At 33.5% G+C, this 22,868-nt stretch overlaps 1 protein-coding gene across 3 annotated transcripts in view; it reads left to right on the plus strand.

Moving 5' to 3' along the window:
* Nucleotides 1–11,706, plus strand: part of DEPDC1 (DEP domain containing 1) — an 18,917-nt gene extending 7,211 nt beyond the window's left edge. Inside the window, exons 6-12 of one of the 3 annotated variants that reach the window (XM_023533918.1) lie at nt 427–474; nt 3,058–3,198; nt 4,726–5,574; nt 6,006–6,178; nt 7,940–8,116; nt 9,139–9,324; nt 10,000–11,706. In XM_023533918.1, coding sequence (XP_023389686.1) covers nt 427–474; nt 3,058–3,198; nt 4,726–5,574; nt 6,006–6,178; nt 7,940–8,116; nt 9,139–9,324; nt 10,000–10,134 — 1,709 coding nt within the window. In that variant the 3' untranslated portion in view covers nt 10,135–11,706. Of the gene's footprint in view, nt 1–426; nt 475–3,057; nt 3,199–4,725; nt 5,575–6,005; nt 6,179–7,939; nt 8,117–9,138; nt 9,325–9,993 lie in introns of all 3 variants that reach the window. The other 2 variants (XM_011365718.2, XM_011365719.2) reach the window with 2 other exon arrangements.
* The last annotated feature ends 11,162 nt before the right edge of the window (nt 11,707–22,868 follow it).

The raw sequence follows: 22,868 nt of genomic DNA on the forward strand, positions 1-22,868 counted from the left end.
GAAAGTACCCTATATTTAAATATAGCTTGTTTCAATCAGCTTTCACTCAAATCAGTAATACTCCAATAGCATAGATCTAGTCAGAACAGAAATGAAGATAAAGAAAAGATGGTGGTAGTAGATAAAGATAAATGTTAATTTATTTCCAAACTATCCCCCCCAAAAAATAATTCATCTTTGATTTAGCAGTGCTAATTGTTTTATGTATTGTCATAGAGTCAAACTCAAGATCTTTATAGCTTTTTAAACTTGTATCTTAAACTATTGCCTTGGCCCTATGTCTTATAAACATGTAATGATACACGTATATAACATATACATACATGCATATATACATGTATATAATTACATATAAATGCTGAGCTTTAAATATACTATCATAAAAACATATTTACTAAACAATCTTATTTTTTTATGTGTGTGTAGATGACCTTCCTCATTGGGTATTATCTGCCATGAAGTGCCTCGCAAATTGTAAGTCAAAGTATATATATGTATAGATATACATATATAGATATGTGTGTGTGTGTGTGTGTGTGTGTGTGTGTGTGTAGTATATTGATAGTGTTTAACAAGAATTGAGAAAAATTCTTAAAGAACTTATTAAAGTCTTGATAAAATTAAAATACATTATTTCCCTTGATGTTTAAATGAAAATCTAGAACTGATTACATTTCTTTACATGTCAAGTATGTTATAGAGCCCTTAACTTTTTCTTTGCAAATGGTGATTTTATAATTCAAGTGCATCATTTGTGGCTCAGTTCTCCTATATCATAAAATTATAGGCTAGAGGATCTCAAAGGATTTTTCAATATAATCTACATCAGTTACTTCAGTGAGGCCCAAAGAGTTCAAATAGCAGTTTGTAAGTAAAGCTCTTAGAAGTGGAAAGTTTCAGTCAGAAATGAAGTCATAAAATCTACTTTATACCCCTTGCCAATAAATGTACATACATGGCTTCAACATTCAAGTGCTTCATGACACACGTTAACTCTATAGGATATATTAATGGGACTTTTATGAAAAATTATGTTACTAATCAGCAAATTATTTTTTAGCATTTTATTCATCAAGCTTCCCAATGATCAGCGATAATTGACTTTTTTTATAACTTAAGGCCCCGATTCAAAAACAAACCCTAATTGCTTTCAAAATCAATTTTTAAAATTTGCAGAGGTATGTGTTTTCGAATCATCAAAAGTTAAATTATATTTTAATAATTTTGTTACAAAAGTATTTTTCTAGTTCTTATAAAATTAGTATTTTATTAATGTTCAGGATAAATATATATTCCCTTGTTGTCCACTGGGTGTCAATATGACAAAATAACAGAATGAATAGCAATAAAGTAATAATGTAAGTTATAGAAAGATTTTATTTATTAAATCAAGGTAAAGATCTTGATCATAATCTTAAGATTTTTTATTTTCTCTAATTTTTCCCCTACCTAACTGCTCTTTACTCTCATCCTTTGCTAATGGTTAACAACTCAGATAAGCATATTTCCAAGGATTTCTCTAATGCCTCATCTTTAGGGATTTGTTACTTTCATCCCAGTCAATGTTATACCTAAATGATACCAAAGACATACCTAACTGTATTCCACTTAAATGACAATATATCTAGCCAGAAGAAGTATTAAGACTTTTTCTTATTATTTAACCCACCACAGTAATCCTGTGACATGTAAGAATCAGTGATCAGTATACTATAATTTTTTTCCAGAGAAAAAACTAAGGCTTAGAAAGTCTTCTTTCTAATACATAGGAGCTATGCTAGATTCTCTAACTATAAATTCTATATTTTTAATTCCAGTAAAGTATTTTCTGTCAGACAAGACCTTGTAATAACTATTAAGTTTTTTATTCTTCATATTAAGAGTACTTTTTTATGTCCTCTGTAGAAAAATGTTTATTTTGCTCTACATAAAACCCGTATTAGCCTTAAAGCTATTAAATGTGTGTTATGTCATTTGTTTGCTTTAATCCTTTTTCCGCTCACACTTGTGGGGCCATAACAAAAGTTTAGAGACAGAGAAGTAAGAGAGATCATTTGGATTTGGGAAAACAGATTTTAACTTGAAAGATAGCATAGTAACTCTCAAACCTGAATTCATATCACAGTCACTAGGGAAACTCACCAAAGATTCAATTTCAGTTGATTCAATATGTCAGGAATCTTTTTTTTTTTTTTTTTTTTTAACTATGCCTCAAAAAATCCTTATGGCAAAAATGCCCAAATCATTGTTTGGAAATAACTAAATTAGTGAAGCAAAAGCAAACATTTCTAGGCTAGTAATCCAAGCTTCTCTTCCATAGATTCCGGTCTGCGTAGAGGCGGCTATATTTTTAATAGGAACATCGGATGATTCTGTTTATGTGGTCCATGGACCATACTTTAAATATTGTTGGACCTCAAGGTCCTGAGCATTGCTCTTACTTTACATTGCTCTAAGTTCTAATTCAAGCTTTGCCACCAAGGACTCCTTCATCTTGAGCAGGTTACTCTGAGCTTCAGTTTCCTCATCTGTAACCTAGGATCAGGTCTTATTTCTGAGGAAAACACTAATAAGTAGACAGGGTATTTCAATAATGTTAAGCTAATAAAACAGAATATAAAGTTATTATTTAAACTCATTAAAGGTATGCTTTGTATCAAGCAAGATTTATTCCTGAAAATATAAATTTGCAAAAGACAATTTGTAAGAATTATTTGTATTATCCAAATAGTCTTTGCTTTATAAAATGAATTGTGATAAAATTCCATTAAAATAAATTTCCCTAATACCTTTAAAATATATATCAAATTTTGCTTTCTATACAGTTTTTCAGGCACATAAATATTAAACAAAATGCTGGTAATTGCTTACAGTGATTTCTACAGAAAAGATAATAAGAAGGAGTGTGTACAACTCTTTAAATTTTTGAACTGTGACAGAATTTATTGTTAAACATAGCTCCATGAAATAATAGGTTTTATATTTTTTATAAGTATATTTTAAAATGTGTCTAAAGTAAAATATATTTTGCTTATTTTTTTTTCTCCTATTTCTTAGGGCCAAGAAGTAATGATATGAATAATCCAACTTATGTTGGATTCGAACGTGATGTATTCAGAACAATTGCAGATTATTTTCTAGGTCTCCCTGAACCTCTACTTACCTTTGAATATTATGAATTATTTGTGAACATTTTGGGTATGTATGGATTTTTACTTATTTAAATTTATCTTATTAAAGGTCTAATTTAAGAGTTTAAAAGTATAGATAAATATGAAGGTGGCAGGCTATAAATTATTTTAAAATTTGGAAATACTATGGTTGATAATGTGGTATTTTCCAGTCATTTATTTATTTATTTGTTTGTTTTATTTGTTTTTTTTTATTTTTTTAGGTGAGGCAACCCTTGGTTGACCTCACAGATTGCAAGGACTTTGTCAGCTTACAATCCCTTATTAATTTTTTTTTTTTTTTTTTTTAATGCCTACAGCACCTGGTCTTCCTAGGTGGTCTCCTATCCAAGTACTAACCAGGCCCGAGTTAGCTTCTGAGATCAGACGGGATTGGGTTTGTCGAGGGTGGCATGGCCATAGACTTTTTCCAGTAATTTAAACATATCATTCCAATACGAATTCTCCACACTAATTGGGTGTCCTAAAATTCAATTTATTTCTGACACTAACTAACCAGGGCTAGCCCAGACTCTACAAGTTAAGGACGAGATCCTTCAATTCTGATACAAACTACCCAGTGTTAGCACAGACTCCACAGATTAGGGGCTCAGTTCCACAAGATTGCCCTCAATTCAGCCACCAGCTGCAAATGGGGTCTTCAGGCTTACTCACACTTCCACCTGGCTTAGTACCAATTCAGGGGTTCTCACGACACCCCTCAGGTTTCATAATTGACTACAGCAAAACATAGAACTCTGGAAAATGCTTTACTTAATTACCAGTTTATTGTAAAGGATACAAGTTAGGAACATACAAATGGAAGAGATACATAGGGGAAGGTGTGGGTTGTGCAGAGCTCCCATGCTCTCTCCAGGAATGCCACCCTTGCAGGCACATCCCTCTGTTCACCAACCCTTAAGCTCCCTTAACCTTATTAATTGAAGTTTCCTTACATAGACATGATTGATTAATTCATTGGTCATTGGTGACTGAATTAAATCTCCAACCCCTCCTGGGAGGTGTGAAGTAGGGCTAAAAATTGTAACCTTCTAAGCAAGTCCAGCCTTAAATCACCTCATTAGCATAAACTCACTTGTGCTCAGACATGCTCATTATGAATAACAGAAGACTTCTATCACTCCAGAAATTCCAAAGGTTTTAGGAGTTCTGTGCCAGGTACTAGAGACAAAAACCAAATACATGTTTTATTATACTACAGTTATCTTATAATTAATAGCTTTCTTATAGTTGTAGATTGCAAGCAAGTACTTATTTAATGTATTTGACTCAATCTAGTTAATTAGGTTGTTGAAATAAATTTTAAAGTTACTGATATCAGAAATTGGAAAACCTCTAGTCAGTCTTGCACTTTGTACCTGAATGTTGCATGTGTCCTGTTTAAGTGGCTTCTGAATTAAGCAACTGCTATTTGTTGTACTATACTAACAATATATACTATAGTGATGCTTTATTTAACTTTACTATTGTTTTTGTTTTATTTTTGTCCACTGTCATACAGTTGCATCTTAATTTTTGTTTCATTTCCTGGTAGTTGTTTGTGGCTACATCACAGTTTCAGATAGACCCAGTGGGATACATAAAATCCAAGATGATCCACAGTCTCCAAAAAGCCTTCACTTAAACAGTTTGAATTCCTTCAAATCAACTGAGTGCCTTCTTCTCAGTCTGCTTCGTAAAGACAAAAACGAAGAATCAAATACTACTGAGAGACTGCAGATAAGCCATCATGGATTTCAAGAAAAATGTGCTAAGAAAATACAGCTAGTTAATTTAAAAAACAGAAGAGCCAGTGCTAATGACAGAATAGGGGGAAGCTGTCATAATTTAACAGGCTTAAGTAGTACGCACGTCCTAGCCTCTAACATCAAACCAAGGTGCTATTCTTTAGAAGGAATTGTAGATTTACCAGGGAGTTCAAGTAAAGAGGTCTCAAGTGTCTGCCATCAATCTGTTCTGAACATAGAAGGACAAAATAAGAAACAATGTTTAGAGTCTAAGACCAAACAGGAATCTATAATGAATCTTCATTCAGAGGAAAGTATTCAAAAGCCACTTTGTGTTGGTTTTAAGAGAACCTCTACTTTGACTATTCAAGACCAAGAGGAGTTATGTAATGGGAAAAGCAAGTCAAAACAGCTTTGTAGATCTCAGAGTTTACTTTTAAGAAGTAGTACGAGAAGGAATAGTTATATCAATATGCCAGTGGCTGAAATTATCATGAAACCAAATCTTGGACAAGGCAGCACAAGTGTGCAAACAGCTATGGAAAGTGAACTCGGAGAGTCTAGTACCACAATCAATAAAAGACTCTGCAAAAGTACAATAGAACTTTCAGAAAATTCTTTACCTTCAGCTTCTTCTGTGTTGACTGGCACACAAAGTAAGGTTGATGCGTTCAAAGCATGTAATATTAACTTTTAGTGTTTACTAACTGTTTTGCTTACCTGGCCTTTCTTCTCTGATACCGCTTTCCCACCCCCTCTAAAAGGAAAGTTTCTTATTATAAAAGGCTCTTGTCATGGCATAACCGAGATTTATTCTACTTACCTAAAGCACTTTCTTTTCCTTCACTTTCACTTATTCTGATTCACTTTATTTGTAATAAGTGTAGGATATTAATACTCAAATAGGTAATGAAGAAAATGAGAATCTTAGTATGCTTTTGAGGAATGTGGAAATTTCTAGGAATAGTTAAATGAAGTACTAAAATATTATTTTGCCTTCTTTGTATAATTGCATATGCTGGTTGTATGAAAGTAACTAGTGTCATTGATTTTTTTTTTTTCGGGGGGGGGTGACTTTACCTTCTAGGTTTGCTGCAACCTCATTTAGAGCGGGTTGCCATCGATGCACTACAGTTATGTTGTTTGCTACTTCCCCCACCAAATCGTAGAAAGCTTCAACTTTTAATGCGCATGATTTCTCGAATGAGTCAAAATGTTGATATGCCTCAACTACATGATACAATGGGTACAAGATCACTGGTAAGTTGATTTCTTAAGAAAAGAATAAGCCTTGGTTCATAAACCAAAAAAGAAAAACACCATCTAGGATGTACTACTTGAGTGAAGATGTGGTCTTGAAATCCTAATTTCTTGGGTTAGAAAGGCTCTTAAAAGTCTAACTTTTCCTAGTAGCAAAAATGTTGGTGTATTAATCCTTTATGCCCAGTCTGTTATACTTTCATATCTTTATCTTGTCTGAGGACTTTGCTTCTTCACTCATCCTATATCACTTCATTGTTAGTCCATATTATATTGCCTTGTGACAATTCTGTTTGGTGGAGAAGGAAAAGAAGATGTAGGCACTGTCAAAAGTTTAAGGGCACTATACCTCTGATGCAGATAATTAATGGAAAATATATGTGTACTAAAAGTGTTTCAGAAATTGCAGTAATGGAGAAGTTGTATTTGATGAATTACCTGAATTAGGATGGCATATCATCGTGAGCAAGAAGTTAGAAGGAACTACTGTGAAGCCGGCTCAGGTTCCAAATGAGGACAAGGGTAGAGGCATTTATATGCAGATACAGATTGGAAATAAACCCTTGAATATTGTGTGTATGTGAGTATGTGTGAGTCTCTCTCTCTTCTGAGAGCTACCTCTTCCTCACAATGCAGCTTCAATTTATAGGAGGTTTTCATAGCAAGGAATCTGGAGCTAAGCTCTATTTTTCCACTCATTAAGGACAGGTCTTTAACAATGATAGACCTAATATAAAGAGGAAAATTATTCTTGAGTAACTGTAGCACCATTAAAAAGCATTAGGAAGTTTGTGAGGGAACATATTTTGAGAGACATAAGTAGGAAGGAGATAATTTTGGTTTTACACTTCTTGAGTTTGAGGTTATAGGACATCTAAGTGAAATTTATCTAACAGAATGTTGCAAATGTGAGCCTGGTGAAGAAAGGTAAGGGCCGAAGGCAGATTTTTTGTAAAGGTGATAGTTGAAGCTATGAGAGTAAATTAGCTCTACAAAGCTGAGAATAATAAAAAGCTGAGGACTGAGCCTTGGAAGGAGATGGGAAAACCTGTCTGACAGGTAGGAATAACAAAAAATAATTCAGTATGCTCATCATATATTATGTGTAAAATACTTAAAGTAGAATTTTGATAATATAAAATGATGGAGTATGTGTGTCTTACAGTTAATGGGTTATATGAATATGAGAGTAAATGCATTTCGAAACAATTTATTTCAGAATTTGAAGACTCCTTACGATGGAGTTGAAATATACATGTATTAATTGCTTTTAAAGACTGATAGAATAAGCATTAAAAACTATTTTCCAGAGTTGCAAGAGATAAATGGTACCACTAATAATGGTGCTATAAATGGTAACACTAATGTTTATGTGTTATATGTTCTCCTGGTTTGTGTTTTTGTGGCATTAATTTAATATGGTAAGTCATTGTTGTCTAACAACCTTTAAGCAACATATCTAAATGGTATTAATTGAACCTATGGTGTTTACTGATAAAATTATGACAAAATTAAAAGGCTAAGCCTTTTATTTTATAATACTTTGAACTTATATTAAGAAAATACCTAAGTACTTTAAAAAGAATAACAGATATTCTTACCTTTCTAATATAATAAATTATTGTTCTCATTTTTAAGCCGAAACCTGCTTATCACTTTATCTCAATAGTTCAGGATAACACTACACAGAAATTACTGATTTATTCTAATTTATATAAAACCTTAGGCTTTAAAAATTCACATCTTTTAATATGTTTCTAGATGATACACACTTTTTCTCGGTGTGTGCTATGCTGTTCTGAAGAAGTGGATCTTGATGAGCTTCTTGCTGCAAGATTAGTTTCTTTCTTAATGGATCATCATCAGGAAATTCTTCAAGTACCCTCTTACTTGCAGAGTGCAGTAGAGAAACATCTTGACTACTTAAAAAAGGGCCATGTACGTATTATAAGTCTTAAAATTCTCCGCATTAGTCAGTTGCAAGTGGAAAACTCATTTCAAACTTGCCTAGTCAAAAAGGGACACTTTATCAGCTCACATAAATAACCTCAAAAGTCAGGAATATAGACAGAATCTAGAGACTCAAATAGCAATAGGACTGTTTCCATCCCTCCATCTCTTATTTCCATTTTGGTCCTGTATTTGACAAATGGCTTTTCACATGATGGGGAATATGGCTTATTAAAGCTCTTGAGTTACAGACTTACTGTTTGTAATCCAAAGGAAAAAAAAGTCATCCTTCCACTTCCAATTTTAAAAGTTCTTGATATGGACTCTGATTGGCCCAATCTAGATTAAATGCACATCCTTTGGGTAGGTGAGGGTGAGTAGGTTGGAGAGAGAACCATACTCTGATTCACTCTATATAGATTAGAAGAATAGTGGTACAATGCAGGGAGAACTTATAAGAAGGAGAGAAGGAATACTGAGCAGCTAGAAACAGCAGATGTCTACTGTATTCGATCTTTGGCTACCCAGTGCATATATTCATGTTTTTTACTATATATGGCATTCTAATATTGCTCTGACTTATTATAATTATAACTACCCCCTATGATTTCTTTCTCATCAACGGATGTTAAAGCCTCTTCCCATGCCCCACACCTCAAAAACAGTAGATGAGTACTTTAACTATTACTATGTTAAAACAGTCATGTTTTAGGATAAATTAAAATACCACTTTTATTGTTATTGTTTTGTAGTCCATGGTTAACACTAGTAATGATGGCTACCTTTAGTCAATGCTGAGCACTTCATATACACTGTCTCCTCTAATCTGGAAACATTTTACAGACCACACAAAGCTAGTTGATTATGGAGCTGGAATTTAGACCCTTCTTAAAGTGTTGACTGTTTGATGGCAAAATAATAGGTACTAAAACCCAACAAAAGAACACTTTACCAAGTAGGAACATGAGCAGAATTCATAAACTTGGACTGTATCATTTTGTTTACTATAGATCAAAAATCCTGGAGATGAACTGATTGCTCCTTTGCCAACGTATTCATATTGTATGCAGATTAGTGCTCAGGAGTTTGATGAACAAAAAGTTTCTACCTCTCAAGCTGCAATTGCAGAACTTTTAGAGAATATTATTAAAAACAAGAGTTTACCTCTAAAGGAGAAAAGGAAAAAACTAAAACAGGTAAGAGAACGAACAAATTATCATTCTGTAAATATTTATTAACATACTGTTGCTGATTATTTAACAACATTTAGAATTTAATATCACATTTTAATATTTTAGATTTTAAATATTGGATATATAGGCTACATATGACTACCACCCTGGTTTTATTCTTTCTCTTTAAATTTTAATAACAATAATAATAATAGGTACGCTCCTTTACTCCTGGTGTTTTGTGTGATTATAGTTTAGATTAGCCTGGGAAAACAATGATAAAATTTGGATTATGTTACATAATTTTTAGTGACCCATCATTACCATTAAGAATTTTTAGCTCAAAAACCAGTAGCCACATGATTTAGTAAGTCCAATTCCAGGTCTGAGACACTCAAATAATTAAATATACTATATCCTCGTGACCTGTATAGGCTTTACCAGTGGGAAAGATAACCTGGAATTCAGAGGAAGAATTAGCAAGAGAATCCTAGAAAGTTAATGCTAATTGAGATCTAAGAAATCTTATAGTATATCTGTCGTATATGAGAAAGCAGAGGGAGAAACAAGGGTAAACTGAAAGGATGCTCATCTCTATAATACATTTTTGAGAAAGGCATTGAATTCTTTTAAAACATTGTACACTGGCTTCAGCTAGGGTAATACCTTCTCAGTCCTCACTTTGTTTTTAAGTTTCAGAAGGAATATCCATTGATATATCAGAAAAGATTTCCAACCACAGAAAGTGAAGCAGCACTTTTTGGTGACAAACCTACAATCAAGCAACCAATGCTAATTTTAAGAAAACCAAAGTTTCGTAGTATACGATACTAACTGAATTAAAAATTATGTAATACTTGTGGAACTTTAGTAAATTAAGCCATATCTAAGAATCCAGCTACTAAAAAGGAAGCCTATTTATTAATTAGGTTTTTTCTAAATAAAATGTTTTTTATAAGGTTATGCCAAAATAGTTTTTATCAATGTGAGACTGCTAAGAAACTAGTGGATCCCAACTAAGAAAAAATAATAATAGGTAATACCAGATATTTTAATGAGAAACAATCTTTTGTTTTTTATACAGCTATCATGGAAAGCTATTATGATGTGTGCTAAAAATTGCATTTACTTGAATTTTGAAAACTGATGTGTTCATCGAGATTAATCTGTAATTCTTTTTTTTTTTTTAAATAAAACTTATTGTCATATGTGCTTATGGATATTAGCTTAAAGAATTAGTTGTTTAGGGTTACTTTCGATTCTAAGTGTAAAAATGTGAAGACTATTTGAAAACTCAACTGCTAAATGTTGCACTCTTTTATATATTCTTTTTCTACTTTTGATGTATTTATATATGTATGTGTTTTTAAAATACGTATATATATTATGACTTTGATTTGCCTTAAACATTTATCCTAACTTCTTCAGTCATTCATTTTTTCAGTCATTTATGTGTTGCATTCTTTTGTTCATAAATCTAGAAGATAGAGATATAAAAGAAGTATAAGGCAATTTTGTATTCATTCAAAAGGTATTTATTTAGCAACTACTGTGAGCCTTTTATGATTTCAGATATGGAAAAGTAATGATGCATAAAAGAAAATCTCTTAAAGTATTTATTTCCTAATCAAGGGAGATACATCTAACAAATACTTAAAATAATAAGTATTTTATTATTGACTAGTCATGGAATCAAGTCATGGAAATTTCTTCAGACTCACCTCTTTAATTACGGAATAATTCTCTATGCTAGTATTTTACAAATTTTGCATATTAGAATCACCAAGAGAGTTTTAAAATAATCATGTTGAAGCCCTACCTATGCCAATTAAATCCAAATTTTGAGGAATGGTATATAGGCAACGTTTTAGGGGATTCCAGTATTCAGCCAACTTTGAGAATCAGTGCCTAAAACACTTTTTATAAAGTAAAATGTCAAGCTGATGGCACACCGGCTTTTTTATTGGAAGAAAATGCCAGTATAAATGTCTCATCTTAATACAGTGTTCTCCAAATTTAGATTTGATTGACTTGGCACAAACTTGAAGCAGTTTTTCTTCCATATTTTACTCCAAGATTGCTTAATATCCATTTCTTAAGTGTAAAGATATGCATAATGCCTGGGATGTAATAGATACAATTCAATGACCATTCTGATTTCTCAGTGTATTGTCATACTATAAAATGACAACGTTCCATTTGAAATTACTATTTTTAATTAAGAATTTGGACAGAAAATGATAACTATCTTTTGCCCAGAAACTTTAGCTAAAAAATTATTGGACCAAATGAGAATTCTTTCCTAGGTGTTTGTATGCTAAATCTTTTTCTGTTTAAAGATGTTTAATAATGTGAATTATGTTGCATATTGAGATAAAAATTATTATGGATATTGTAACAATTTAATTTTGTTTTTGTATTTATTGATTGATATTAAATATATAAATATTATAAAGATATAGTAAATTTTCATCTGCATTATTATTGAGATTACATAATATATGGTATAACACTTTAATACCATATGAACTCTAAAGACAGTTTTAAATCCTCTGTGCAATTTACTATGTTACCTCAGACAAGTTACTTACCTTCTCTAAGTACCAGTTTTCTTATCTGTAAGATAAAGATTATAATAGTGCCTCCTTTTTAGTATTGTTGTGAGGATTAAATAGAATAATGCAGGTGAAGTGTTTAGCTCAGTGTCTAGTAGAATAAGCACTCTATAAATATTAGCAATTATTATTAAAATTACCGAGAATTAAATCACTGAACAAGATCTGGTAAAAGCATAGTACTCTCAATTGCTTTGAGCAGAAATGAACCAAAACAAAATTGTGAGCAATTGGTTTACAGTTGTCTTGTTAAACTATTTTTTTAGTTTAATAAGATTCTGATCGTACACACTCATTGAAAACTTTTGATCTAGTCTAAGGAGAAAATGTGATGAGGAAGGAAAGTATGAATATCTTCAGAAGTGATATCCTTGAGTATGTGAAAACATGGGATACAGTTCACAGTAGAAGGTTTAACCTTCAACTGGAGCATAGACAGATTTTCTATTAGAACAAAAAGAGAGAGGGAGACTTTAAATTCAAATATAGTTGGGTTGATTGGTTGATTTGAGGTTGAGTACTTATAGAAATTCTCTTCTAATTGATTTTATTTTCTCAGTCAACTGCCAAGAAGAGTAAAGTGGGGTGGGGAGGATGTTGCGCACTGATCATGATCCAGTCTCCCCACAAATTGTCCAGGCAGTTATGTAGTAATCAGTACTGGAAAGTGCATGAAATTTCTTTCTAACTACATTTCTGTCCTTGAGAAACTTAATCTCTGAGTTTCCTCATCTATAAAATACGAATAATAACATCTACCTAAGTTGTTGTAGTAATCTAAAGGCAGTATGTTTATATCTTGAATGTAGCAAGCCTATGCTCAATTTCTAAGTCCTTTCCTCTTAATATTGAGCTTAACAAGATCTCTGCTGATTAAAACTCCTTTCCTACCATATCTCTGTCCCCACATCTCACAATATATTTTCTATTCTATCAGTGGTAATATTTTTTACCTTGGGTTTGGTAGAATTAATGATAGTTCTGGAATTTTTTTTCCCCCTCTTTAATTACCCTACACACACACTTCCACCGCTGACCTATAGATGTTGCCGTTTCCCCTTAAGAACTGGATCTCTGAAAGCGGGGGGTCTCTTTCCACACGCTTGTGTGCACCTGGGGTCTGGCGCACCCGGGGTATGGTCCATGGCTTTGCCTGGGGCACGAACCCAGGCCCTTCTGCATGTAAAGCAGACGTGCTAACCACTACACTATGGAGCGCCCCCCCGCCCCCCGCCCAGTTCTGAAATTTTATGTCCTGGTAATTTGTGTACCTCTTCTGCAGATATACCACCCTTTGATTTTGAAGGTAAAGAGTGTGTATGTGTGTGCGCACGTGCACACGCACACGCAAGCATGTGGCATTATTGTTGAAGTGAAGCATTTCCAGGGGAGAAATGAAGGGTTGCCTGTTTTAATCTTTACCTCTAAGTTGAAAGAAATCACTTGAGTAAACAACAGTTCTAAGTGCAATAAAGCAATTAAGAATCTTATTGACTCAGGATTATCTTTTTTTATTAACTAAGAGTCTTTTTTTCTAAGAACTAAAAATATGTGTAAATAGCTGTTTTTATCTTTCCCTAAAATCTCTCAGAATGTGTATGGAGGAAATACAGAATGTATAGTAGAAGTGTAAGTACTATTGAATCTTGCTCACTGAGGGAACTTTTACAAAACAAAACAAAACAAAACAAAGTCCAGAAAGCTGCAGAGCAGTCTAGAGGTATTTTTTGAGTACTATTGGCATAGGGCAGGGTGAAGGAAGTCAGTTGAGTACTAATCAGCAAGGCTAAGGAAAGACAGACTGGAAAGCAGTAAACGAAACAATCCCTGGAACTCAGAGCTAGGAATAGTTCATGTTCCCACCAACTGGAATAGAGAGCTTGTAATACCTGAGGCATTGGGTAGCATCTTTGAAAGAGTTGTGCTTTAGTAGTTTGGCCAAATTAGCCCTAGAATAAAAACTGCTATGGATTCACCCTAATAAATCTTAAAAACAAGTCTCAAAACATTCGAAGTGATCTTCAAGTAACTTCCTGTGTACCAGAACGAAGGTCAATACTTTAAAGAAATACAGCAAAATACAGCATTCTACAATGTGTAAATTATTCAGTATCCAATCAAAAATTACCAGACATGCAAAGAAACAAAAAAATATAACCCATAACCAGAGAAAAAAAAATCAATCAATAGAAACACCCAGAAATGACAGACATTTTAACAAAGTTATTACAAATATATGCTTGAATATAAGGAAAACCATGAATATAATGATAGAAATGGAAAATATAAAAAATGTAAATAGAAATTCTAGAGATGAATAATACATGAAATTTAGAGCAAATTAGACACAGCAGAGGAAAAGATCTGTGAACTTGAAAAACAACAATAGGGACTACCCAAAATAAAGTATGGAGGAAACAAAAAAAACAGTTTTAGTGAGCTGTTTGAAAATATGAAACTGAGTAATGTGTGCAATAGGAGCCTAGGAATAAGAGAAGAAAAAGGGAGAACATAAATATTGGCCAAAAATAATGATAAAGTCCATAAACCCACAGAAGTTCAAGTAACCCGCAGCAAAAGAAATGTAAAACTTCACCAAGGCAAATATAGTCTAGTTGCTGAAAACTATTAGTAATAAAGGGAAAAATATTAAATGCATACAGAGAAAAAACAAACATACGAATTATAGTAGACATAAAAAACTGCAATACAGAAATAAAAAGGTATTATTTTAGATTTGCTATCTTGGCTGAGACTGGTGCCAGTTCACCACGAATAAAAGTTTTGGCAAGGACTCTGGGTATTCTACCAGCCATCAGTGATAGTCCCATCATTACGAGGTAGCCAATGGTTGAGCTCTAAAATTCTTTTTTAGTCAACTTCCTAGGACTAGTCTTAGTTCTGTCTTAGGTTATGTTTCCCATAATAGTGAAACAAATGTTTGTGTGTTGGAGTTTACCGGGAAGTGCACTAGGGAACAATACTTGTAAGAAAGTGATGAAATTGAAGTGAGGCAAAAGAAAAGTCTAATTGCAATGCAATCGCAAGAGAGGCCTAAACCGATCACATAAGGAACTGGAGCTGGGATGCTCCTTCAGAGCTGTCCTAAATTGAGGGAAGGGACAGAACCTTTATACTTCATATAAACCAGTCACTGATTATGGATTGGTTCTGGGGATTTAGCCAACAGAGTTCCTAAAGAGGAATGCAGCCAATATTCCTGGTAGCTGGGGGAATGAATGAGTCAGCACTGAATGGAGATCTGTGCAGAACACCTCATATTCATTCCAAGGGATCCCTAACATTAAAACAAACACACCAAATGAGGGTTTGTATTGAGAGACAGGTAATGACAATGTTTTGAGTTTTCTTTTACTTTAGTACTTACTGATTTCTCTTATTAAAAGGTAGTCTATGTATTATAGATGATTTGGAATGAAAGAAAGTTTAAATCATCTATAATCTTATCGGTCACTTACAACCCTATGAAATCTTGCAGTATTCTGTCTCCAGAACTGTATGTCTCTTAATGACTCAAGAGAAAGTAGCTCTCTTTTTGTCTTCTAAAGCTGACATGACTAGCTAGGATTAGAGATTAGCAATAATTTTTTTAAATTTATAATGAAGCTAAAAATACAATGGAAAGACCTGCATTCTTCTTCATTATATACACTGTTTCAGACTTTGGTATTTGTGGGTTTTTATCAGCTTTCTGATTTGTAATTTAGAAATTCTAAAGATTGCATACATTTTTAGATTTAGCAGTCTCAATCTGTTTCCTGACTTAGAGGACCTGATTAGTCAGGCAACACCTTACACTCAAGCAAAAAGTCCACATTTCTTTTTCTTCCCGAGCTTAATTGATATTCACGTGTCCCCTCTGCTCAGATTTGTGTTCTACCTGTTGCTAGGCTGCAACACTATTAAGCATTATACTCATTGTTCATTAAACTGAAAATCAAATTCAGACATCAAATCATAAACTGGAACGAGTTACACAATTTAAAAATCACTCAAATGTTGGTTGAAATTTAACTTTTGGAATCAGTATTATATAATTCCAAAAATGACCCTATTTGTGTATTTATTTTTTAAGAAAACTATTAGTAAATTAGATTTGGGTGACTCCTAGGCCATAGTGCCATCTGCAGGCCTACTCTGATGCAACTCTAGTTTCTGGGGTCCTCATCTTAAAAGGGATTTGACTCTACTGAATATTCGTGGCTTTATAATGCCAAGTACGAGTGGTATTAATCACAAATATAAGAAAGGTATAGTCACAGGTACTGATACCCATGAAAGATTTTTAAACCACTGAGGTAATATCAACTGCTATATCCATACTTATAATCAAAACATTAAACATGAATAGGATCTAGAATATATATGGGATGAATATGCATATTGGAATCATGCAGAACTGGGTTCTAATTGTGTCTCCATTACTTATCAGCTGTGTGACATTACAAAATTTACTTAACCTCTCTGAGATGTAGTTTCCTTATGTATACAAATGGGATATCATTCATGACGTCAAACTAGGTAAAATGTACAAAATGCCTAGTATACAATGTACATACAATATATCCCCAATAAATAATAGTTCCCTTTTCCTTAAAATTTAAAAAAAGAAAAATATCAAGGACATTTATTGTCTTTGTATCCAGTGGGTGTAAGAGTTATAAAATATGTTATTGCCCTTTTGGAAAAAAGAGTTTGAAGGAACTATTACTTATTATCCATCCTGTCCTGTAATCTCTTTTCATCTTGATATCTTTTAAAATTTAAATATATTTATAGATGCTGGTAACCGCATAGAATATTTCTGCAAGATATTTATAAGCAATTGATGAATAGCAATTGCTGAATTTGGGGGATATGAGCAGTATTATTTTTTAATGTATATGTCCTTGGAATTGTTTTAATTTCTATCATGTACAGCATTGCTTTTTTCAAATAAAAACACTAATAAATAAACACCTGAAAAAAGGAAAATATGTGATATTTTTTATGTAAAAAATGAATAATTCCCTCCTCCCCCACCAAAAAAAAAATCTTCATTTCTAAATTGTACAAGACAGAAAAGAGAAGGTTTAACTGAGCAATTCAGATTTTGGATAAACTTTCTCTGAAATCATATCTACATATTCTAAGAGAACCTGTATACAATTTTTCTCAAAATTGCTAAGAACAAACTGCCTAAGCTCTCCTCTCGGGAAGCAGAGGCTGAGGTAGACATATTATTTAACTACTAGCTCTGTGATTATGTAGTAGACAATGGTTTCTATTTGCAGACTTTTATACAAAGAACCCAGAAAACTCTTTGCCTTAGGGGAATTCATCATCTATGTGGAAAGCTGACATAGGTACCATTACCTTAACAAATACTACACCAAGACGACATCCATTACCTGTGTAACAAAACATTTAAGACATGTTATAGGCATTAATTGTACTATATTGACCTATAAAGTCCAAGTTGAGCTGGAGGAAATACAGTAAAATCTGCTATCTGGAAAATACCAGATGGAATAATTGGTGATCATTTTACTTGTTTCCAAAGATTTCTAAGTCAAATTAATTAGCCTTTCTTAATATCTATGTTACTGTGTTTTATTCACAGTAAGGGTCACCAATTCCTCCCACCTTTCACCTGATTAAATCAGACTATTTATTTCCTTAGTATTTAGCTGAGACAGCTCCTACTAAGTGGTTCTCCTTGTGTTCTCCCAAAGACTCTGCCTGTGTCCACTACTTAACTTATATTTGTTAAAGTAATTTGTCTGTATGTCTGTCTCCTTTCATTAAACCATGAAATCTGGGAGCTAGGTACCATTGTGTTCATTTCATCTTCAATACCTATCGCAGTGGTTAGCAAATAGTTTCAAGGTATTCAAGAGATGTTAAGTGGAATAAATGGCTAGTTGGCTGGCTGGATCTGTCTCAGCCCTAGGGCACCAAAGACTCTACATGAGAAAGCTTTGGCAATATTTCTGAAAAGCAATTGATTTTTCACAAAACCAATCAGTATTTTGATTCTCAGGAAAAAATAAATCAATCCTCATTATTCACAATTCCTTATTTGTGAGCTCGTCTACTCACAGAAATTGATTTGTAACCCTCAAACCAAAACTTGCATCACTTTCACAGCCACTTCATGGTGAGAGTGTCATCATGCCTGAATCACCTGACATGAATGTTTCTGGCTGAGGCTGAACAGGGGGAGACTGCTTTCTTGTCTAAACTTTCATGCCATAAACAGGTGGCCTTTTCACAAACCTATGTAGTGCCATGTTTTTCTCATTTTTGTGCTTTTTTAAAAGTGATTTCACTAACCCCAAGCATAATGTTGAAGTGCTGCCTTTTGTTCCTAAACATAACAAGGCCATGATGAATCTTACAGAGCAAATCTGTGTGTTAAGTAAGCTTCATTCAGGCATGAGTTATAGTGCTGTTAGCTGTGAGTTAAGTGCTAATGAATCAACAATATATATTAAATAATGTCTTTAAATAGAAACATAAAACAAAGTTATAGATTGATTGGATGATAAAAATGTTATGACCAAAAGCGTAAAGGAACCTAATCCTGTAATTCCTCTATCAGCAAGAGTTCAGTATTTGCTATTTCAGCATTTGTCATGACTTTTTAGAACATCACTGCAAATAATGAGAATCAATTGTATTGCCATATGTTTATAAAACAGTGAAGGTATCATGACTGACTTTTTCCCCTATATATTTCTTTACTTCCCAAATTTATTCTCATGAACATGCACTAATTTTATTACAAAGAACAAAACTTTTCATAATATATACATTAATGGAGATAGAGTAGTATGAGTAAAACACATTGACTTAGCAGTCACATCTGGGTTTGAGCTACTGTTCTGCCATTTACTAACTATGTAACTTTGGAAAACTTATTTAACTTCTCATCCATCTGAAAAACAAGGATAATACTATGTACCTTGGGAAGCTATTCTGAGGACTAGAAATGGTGTATCTAAATTGTCTAGCTCAATATCTAGTACACAGTGGAACTCAATAAAAATGTAACTATTAATATTAATTTTCTCCTTAGACTAAATCACAAAGAAGCCCAAGCCTCAGAGGCTTACACGTCTTTGGAAAATCATGATTTCATCCCAATTGTTATCCCCATTCACAAGCACAAATTTCATAGACAATGCCTCAGCTTCTCTCCACTTATATTCATTCTATCAACTATATTTTGAGTGTCCACGATGTGCAGGAACTACTCTAGTGGTGAATAAAACAACATCTCACTTTCTGGTGTGTTAAATCACGAGATTTAGGCCTTTGTAGGAGAACTGTACTGACTTTGGCCTCCATTTATATATCCCATTGAATACTAGAGTATGGAGACTGGGACAATTAAACCTAAAATACAGCATATTCTAGAAAGTACTTCCTTTTTGAATCAAGTCCATCAGATATTTGCTTGGGTACTGCCTCAGCTATTTGTCCCTTAAAATGTTTAATATGTGTGGCACCACAATACTTGATTTTCCTTCTAACGATAACTCTCCAAAGCTTGTCCCACCTGCTCCCTTCTTTTGAGAGTTCACAATATCTCCTCTCTCTACTGATCTGGTAAAATTAAAGAGTACATTTACTCTAGGTTAGTCTGAGATGGTTAATTGGATCTGACTATTGTACAAATTTAGAAAATTCCTAAAATGGAATCTCTATTTCAAAAAGCAGTTTTGGAGAAGAGCTGAATCCACATCTCAGATAAATTTAATGTGGATAATTTAACTTGGACATAATTCATGACCAAATTTGTGCTTCTAAAAAAACTATACCAATGGGAGTTCCACTCAGCCTCCCGTACAGTGTCTCGTTTTTCCAAGTCATGATCTGTCAACATTATTCTTCCCTTCCTTAGCATAAGGGTGCTTTAAATGTCACTACCTATGTTCACATGTGTTGTCCAAGAAGCTATGAAAATACTTCCACATATGGCCAGCCCAGTGTTTCATAGCTGCCATTACTAGCACAGCTTTGCTGACCTCACCAACGTGCTGCTGCCCTTCTGCATTTTCTATTTTTTCTTGTCTCTGCTTTTTTGTTGCACTTTGCTTTTCTTTCCTGCACACTGCAATGTCCTCTCTGCACATCATCTATTCTTCTGCTTCAGCTCTCAGCCATGTTGGAGAGACTAGTTGCCTTTGGGAAATGATTTTATTTTGCCACCAGAAAAACCAACCCCCAAGTGTTTCTTTTCTAACACACCCTGGATCTTGGGAATAAGAAACAGTAAGTAGTTTTTCTTCATTCCAGAACATTCCTGGGCCGTAGCTACACAGCAGGGATCAAAGCAGGCACACATCAAAAGCACCCCAACTGAGAAGAGCAGCCCTGAAGCTTCAGTGCCTTCGGCTCTTGTTATCATCACTGCCTATGAGTCATGTATATCTCATCTCATAGTTTCCCTGTCTGCTGTTCCTTCTCCACACTTAGCAAAGAAATGTGTTCTTTCACAAACTTTAACAACTCGAGATAAAAACTTCAACTTCACCTTTCTCCTTTCTTCCTCTCATAATTAGCTCATAGATAAATAATTTCAGTGATACTTATTCATTTCACATTTAAGACCATACTGTGTGCCTGATACCATGCTAGAAAAATGAATGGCCACTCCCTATTCTCAAGGAGCTTTTGACTAATGGAGCAAGACAGCCAACAAACATATCATTCTAATACAGTGTGATAAAGTCTGTGGTAGAGATAGGCATAGGGTCTTTGGGGAGCAAATGGGAGGGGCACCATTTCTCAGATAAGGTGATGCCTTGAATATTTTGCTCTAGACCGAGTATAGGGATAAAGGGAAGGAGTATGGGAGAGCAGGGCCTTGTAGATGAGGCAAGTCACAGGGGTGAAAAACAACAGATTTATTCTTGAAGAGTAAGTAATAGAAGCAGGTCAAGATTGATGAACTATGTATTTGAGACAGGGAGTTACTAGAGATACAACTGGAAAGAAACAATATCATAAAAATTTACCCAAATCATATTAAAGAATATGGACTTTATCCTAATAAATATAAGACAGATCTTTTGAATGTAACAGTTAAAATGTAATTTCAGTGCAATTGGAACCTTTCTTGATCCAGTTGTTAAAAGAAATTTCTAAATAAAACATCTCTAATTAATGAATGCAAAAAATAATACATTAGGTGCTCAAAAACTTGTTCTCATGCAAAGAATAAAACAGAAATTTGACTCAATAGCTAATTCAGACAAAAAATTTAAAGTGTTCATTCAAAAGTATGAATATCACAAATTAAAGTGATTTTTAAGACCAGGATATTTTGGATAATTGTTTCAACTGCACACAACCTGGGAAGATATGGCTAACTTAGCTAAAGAAAGATTATGAGGGATTTACCATGAGAAAAAAAAAATCACTAACAAATGTGATTGAATGTAAATTTCTGCATTTACGATTGATGCCAAGAAAAGACACTGTAGCAGTTTCATGGACTATCTCACAACTCTAATGCACATTTTGTGCCATTTTCAATAGTTGCAAACTAATTGAAAAAGCTTTCAAGGAAAGCTATTAGAATCTAATAATCTGCTTTTTCACCCCCTCAGCTTTTTTGTTTATGTTCTTATGCAAGATAAGCAGAGTCTGGAAATAAGTAATTCAACAAATGGGATTTAGGCATCTTTACTTGAATTTTTCTGATGTTTCACCTTTTCATAATTATATTTGATGTCTTATCAAATGTTTGGCTAAATGTTTAATTATAAAATATCATTAAAGCTCTATAACTTATGCACGACCATACTGTTTTCTTTTGTGTGAGGCTTTTCTCCTCTACCCTTTTGTGCCCTTGTACTATTCTGTTGATTACATAGAAAGATCTTTTAAGAAACAATTCATTCTGCTAGAGCTTTTCAATCTGACATCTCATTTTACAAACTTGATTGGAAGTCAGAGTATTGAATCATGGCTTGAATCACTTGGCCTGAACTAAAGCTTTATATTCCACAGATATTCTGCAAAACGATCTGCTGGCCCATTTGTGTAGTGGACCAAGTCCGTTTGTTTGTAAAACATCTATCTTATTGAATAGGCAGCTTTAGGAGAAGCCCCTCGGGAAATGGAAATTCTCTTCATAAACCACAATAATAGCATCTTCATCAGATATAGATATTATCTTGGAAAATGGGTTTACCTTTTCCTCTTTTTCAGCTATTCTCTGAGTCATTTTGCCGATAATGAATTAGCCTTGAGAAGGATGAGGTGTTGTTCATTCATCTATTTATTCATTCATTTCTAGGTATTGTTCTAGACACCAGAGACACATACAAGGATCCCGCTGCCATGGACACAGTCCACAATTAACTACTGATTTGTTGTTGTTGCTGTTGTTTGTTTGTTTTTGCTTTACGTGTGAAGATCATAGAGCTATCTTTCCCATATTGTGAAGTAAGTATTGAGTAATGCTCAAACGGACACCTAAATAGCTCCTCATTCTTTTGAATTTAGAATGTACTACGACTCATTCGTTTAAATTTGAAGGCAAAAACTTGAAGTTACCCATAGAAGATAATTACTTAAACTGTAGAAAACATATACTGAGCACATAACCTATTGTCATTATTACATACCACCCTCAGTTGGGCTTGAGAATAAATGTGCAGGCCATTTTGACTGATAGATATGAGGGCAATGATCTAAAAGTAACCAAAAGACCTATTACTCCAAAATAACTCCTTTGACAGTCAAATTCAGTACAAAAATTTTACATCATCCATTTATTCATACATTCATTCATTTTTTTATTTATTTTTATTTTTTTTAAATTAGGTTTATTGTGGTAACGTTGGTTAATACAATTATATAATTTTCAGGTGTACATTATCATTTGACATCTGTATATTCTATTGTGTGTTTACCACCCAAAGTCCAGTTTCCTTC

Source organism: Pteropus vampyrus, unplaced genomic scaffold (genome assembly GCF_000151845.1).
Source record: "Pteropus vampyrus isolate Shadow unplaced genomic scaffold, Pvam_2.0 Scaffold115, whole genome shotgun sequence".
Taxonomy (NCBI): Eukaryota; Metazoa; Chordata; class Mammalia; order Chiroptera; family Pteropodidae; genus Pteropus; species Pteropus vampyrus.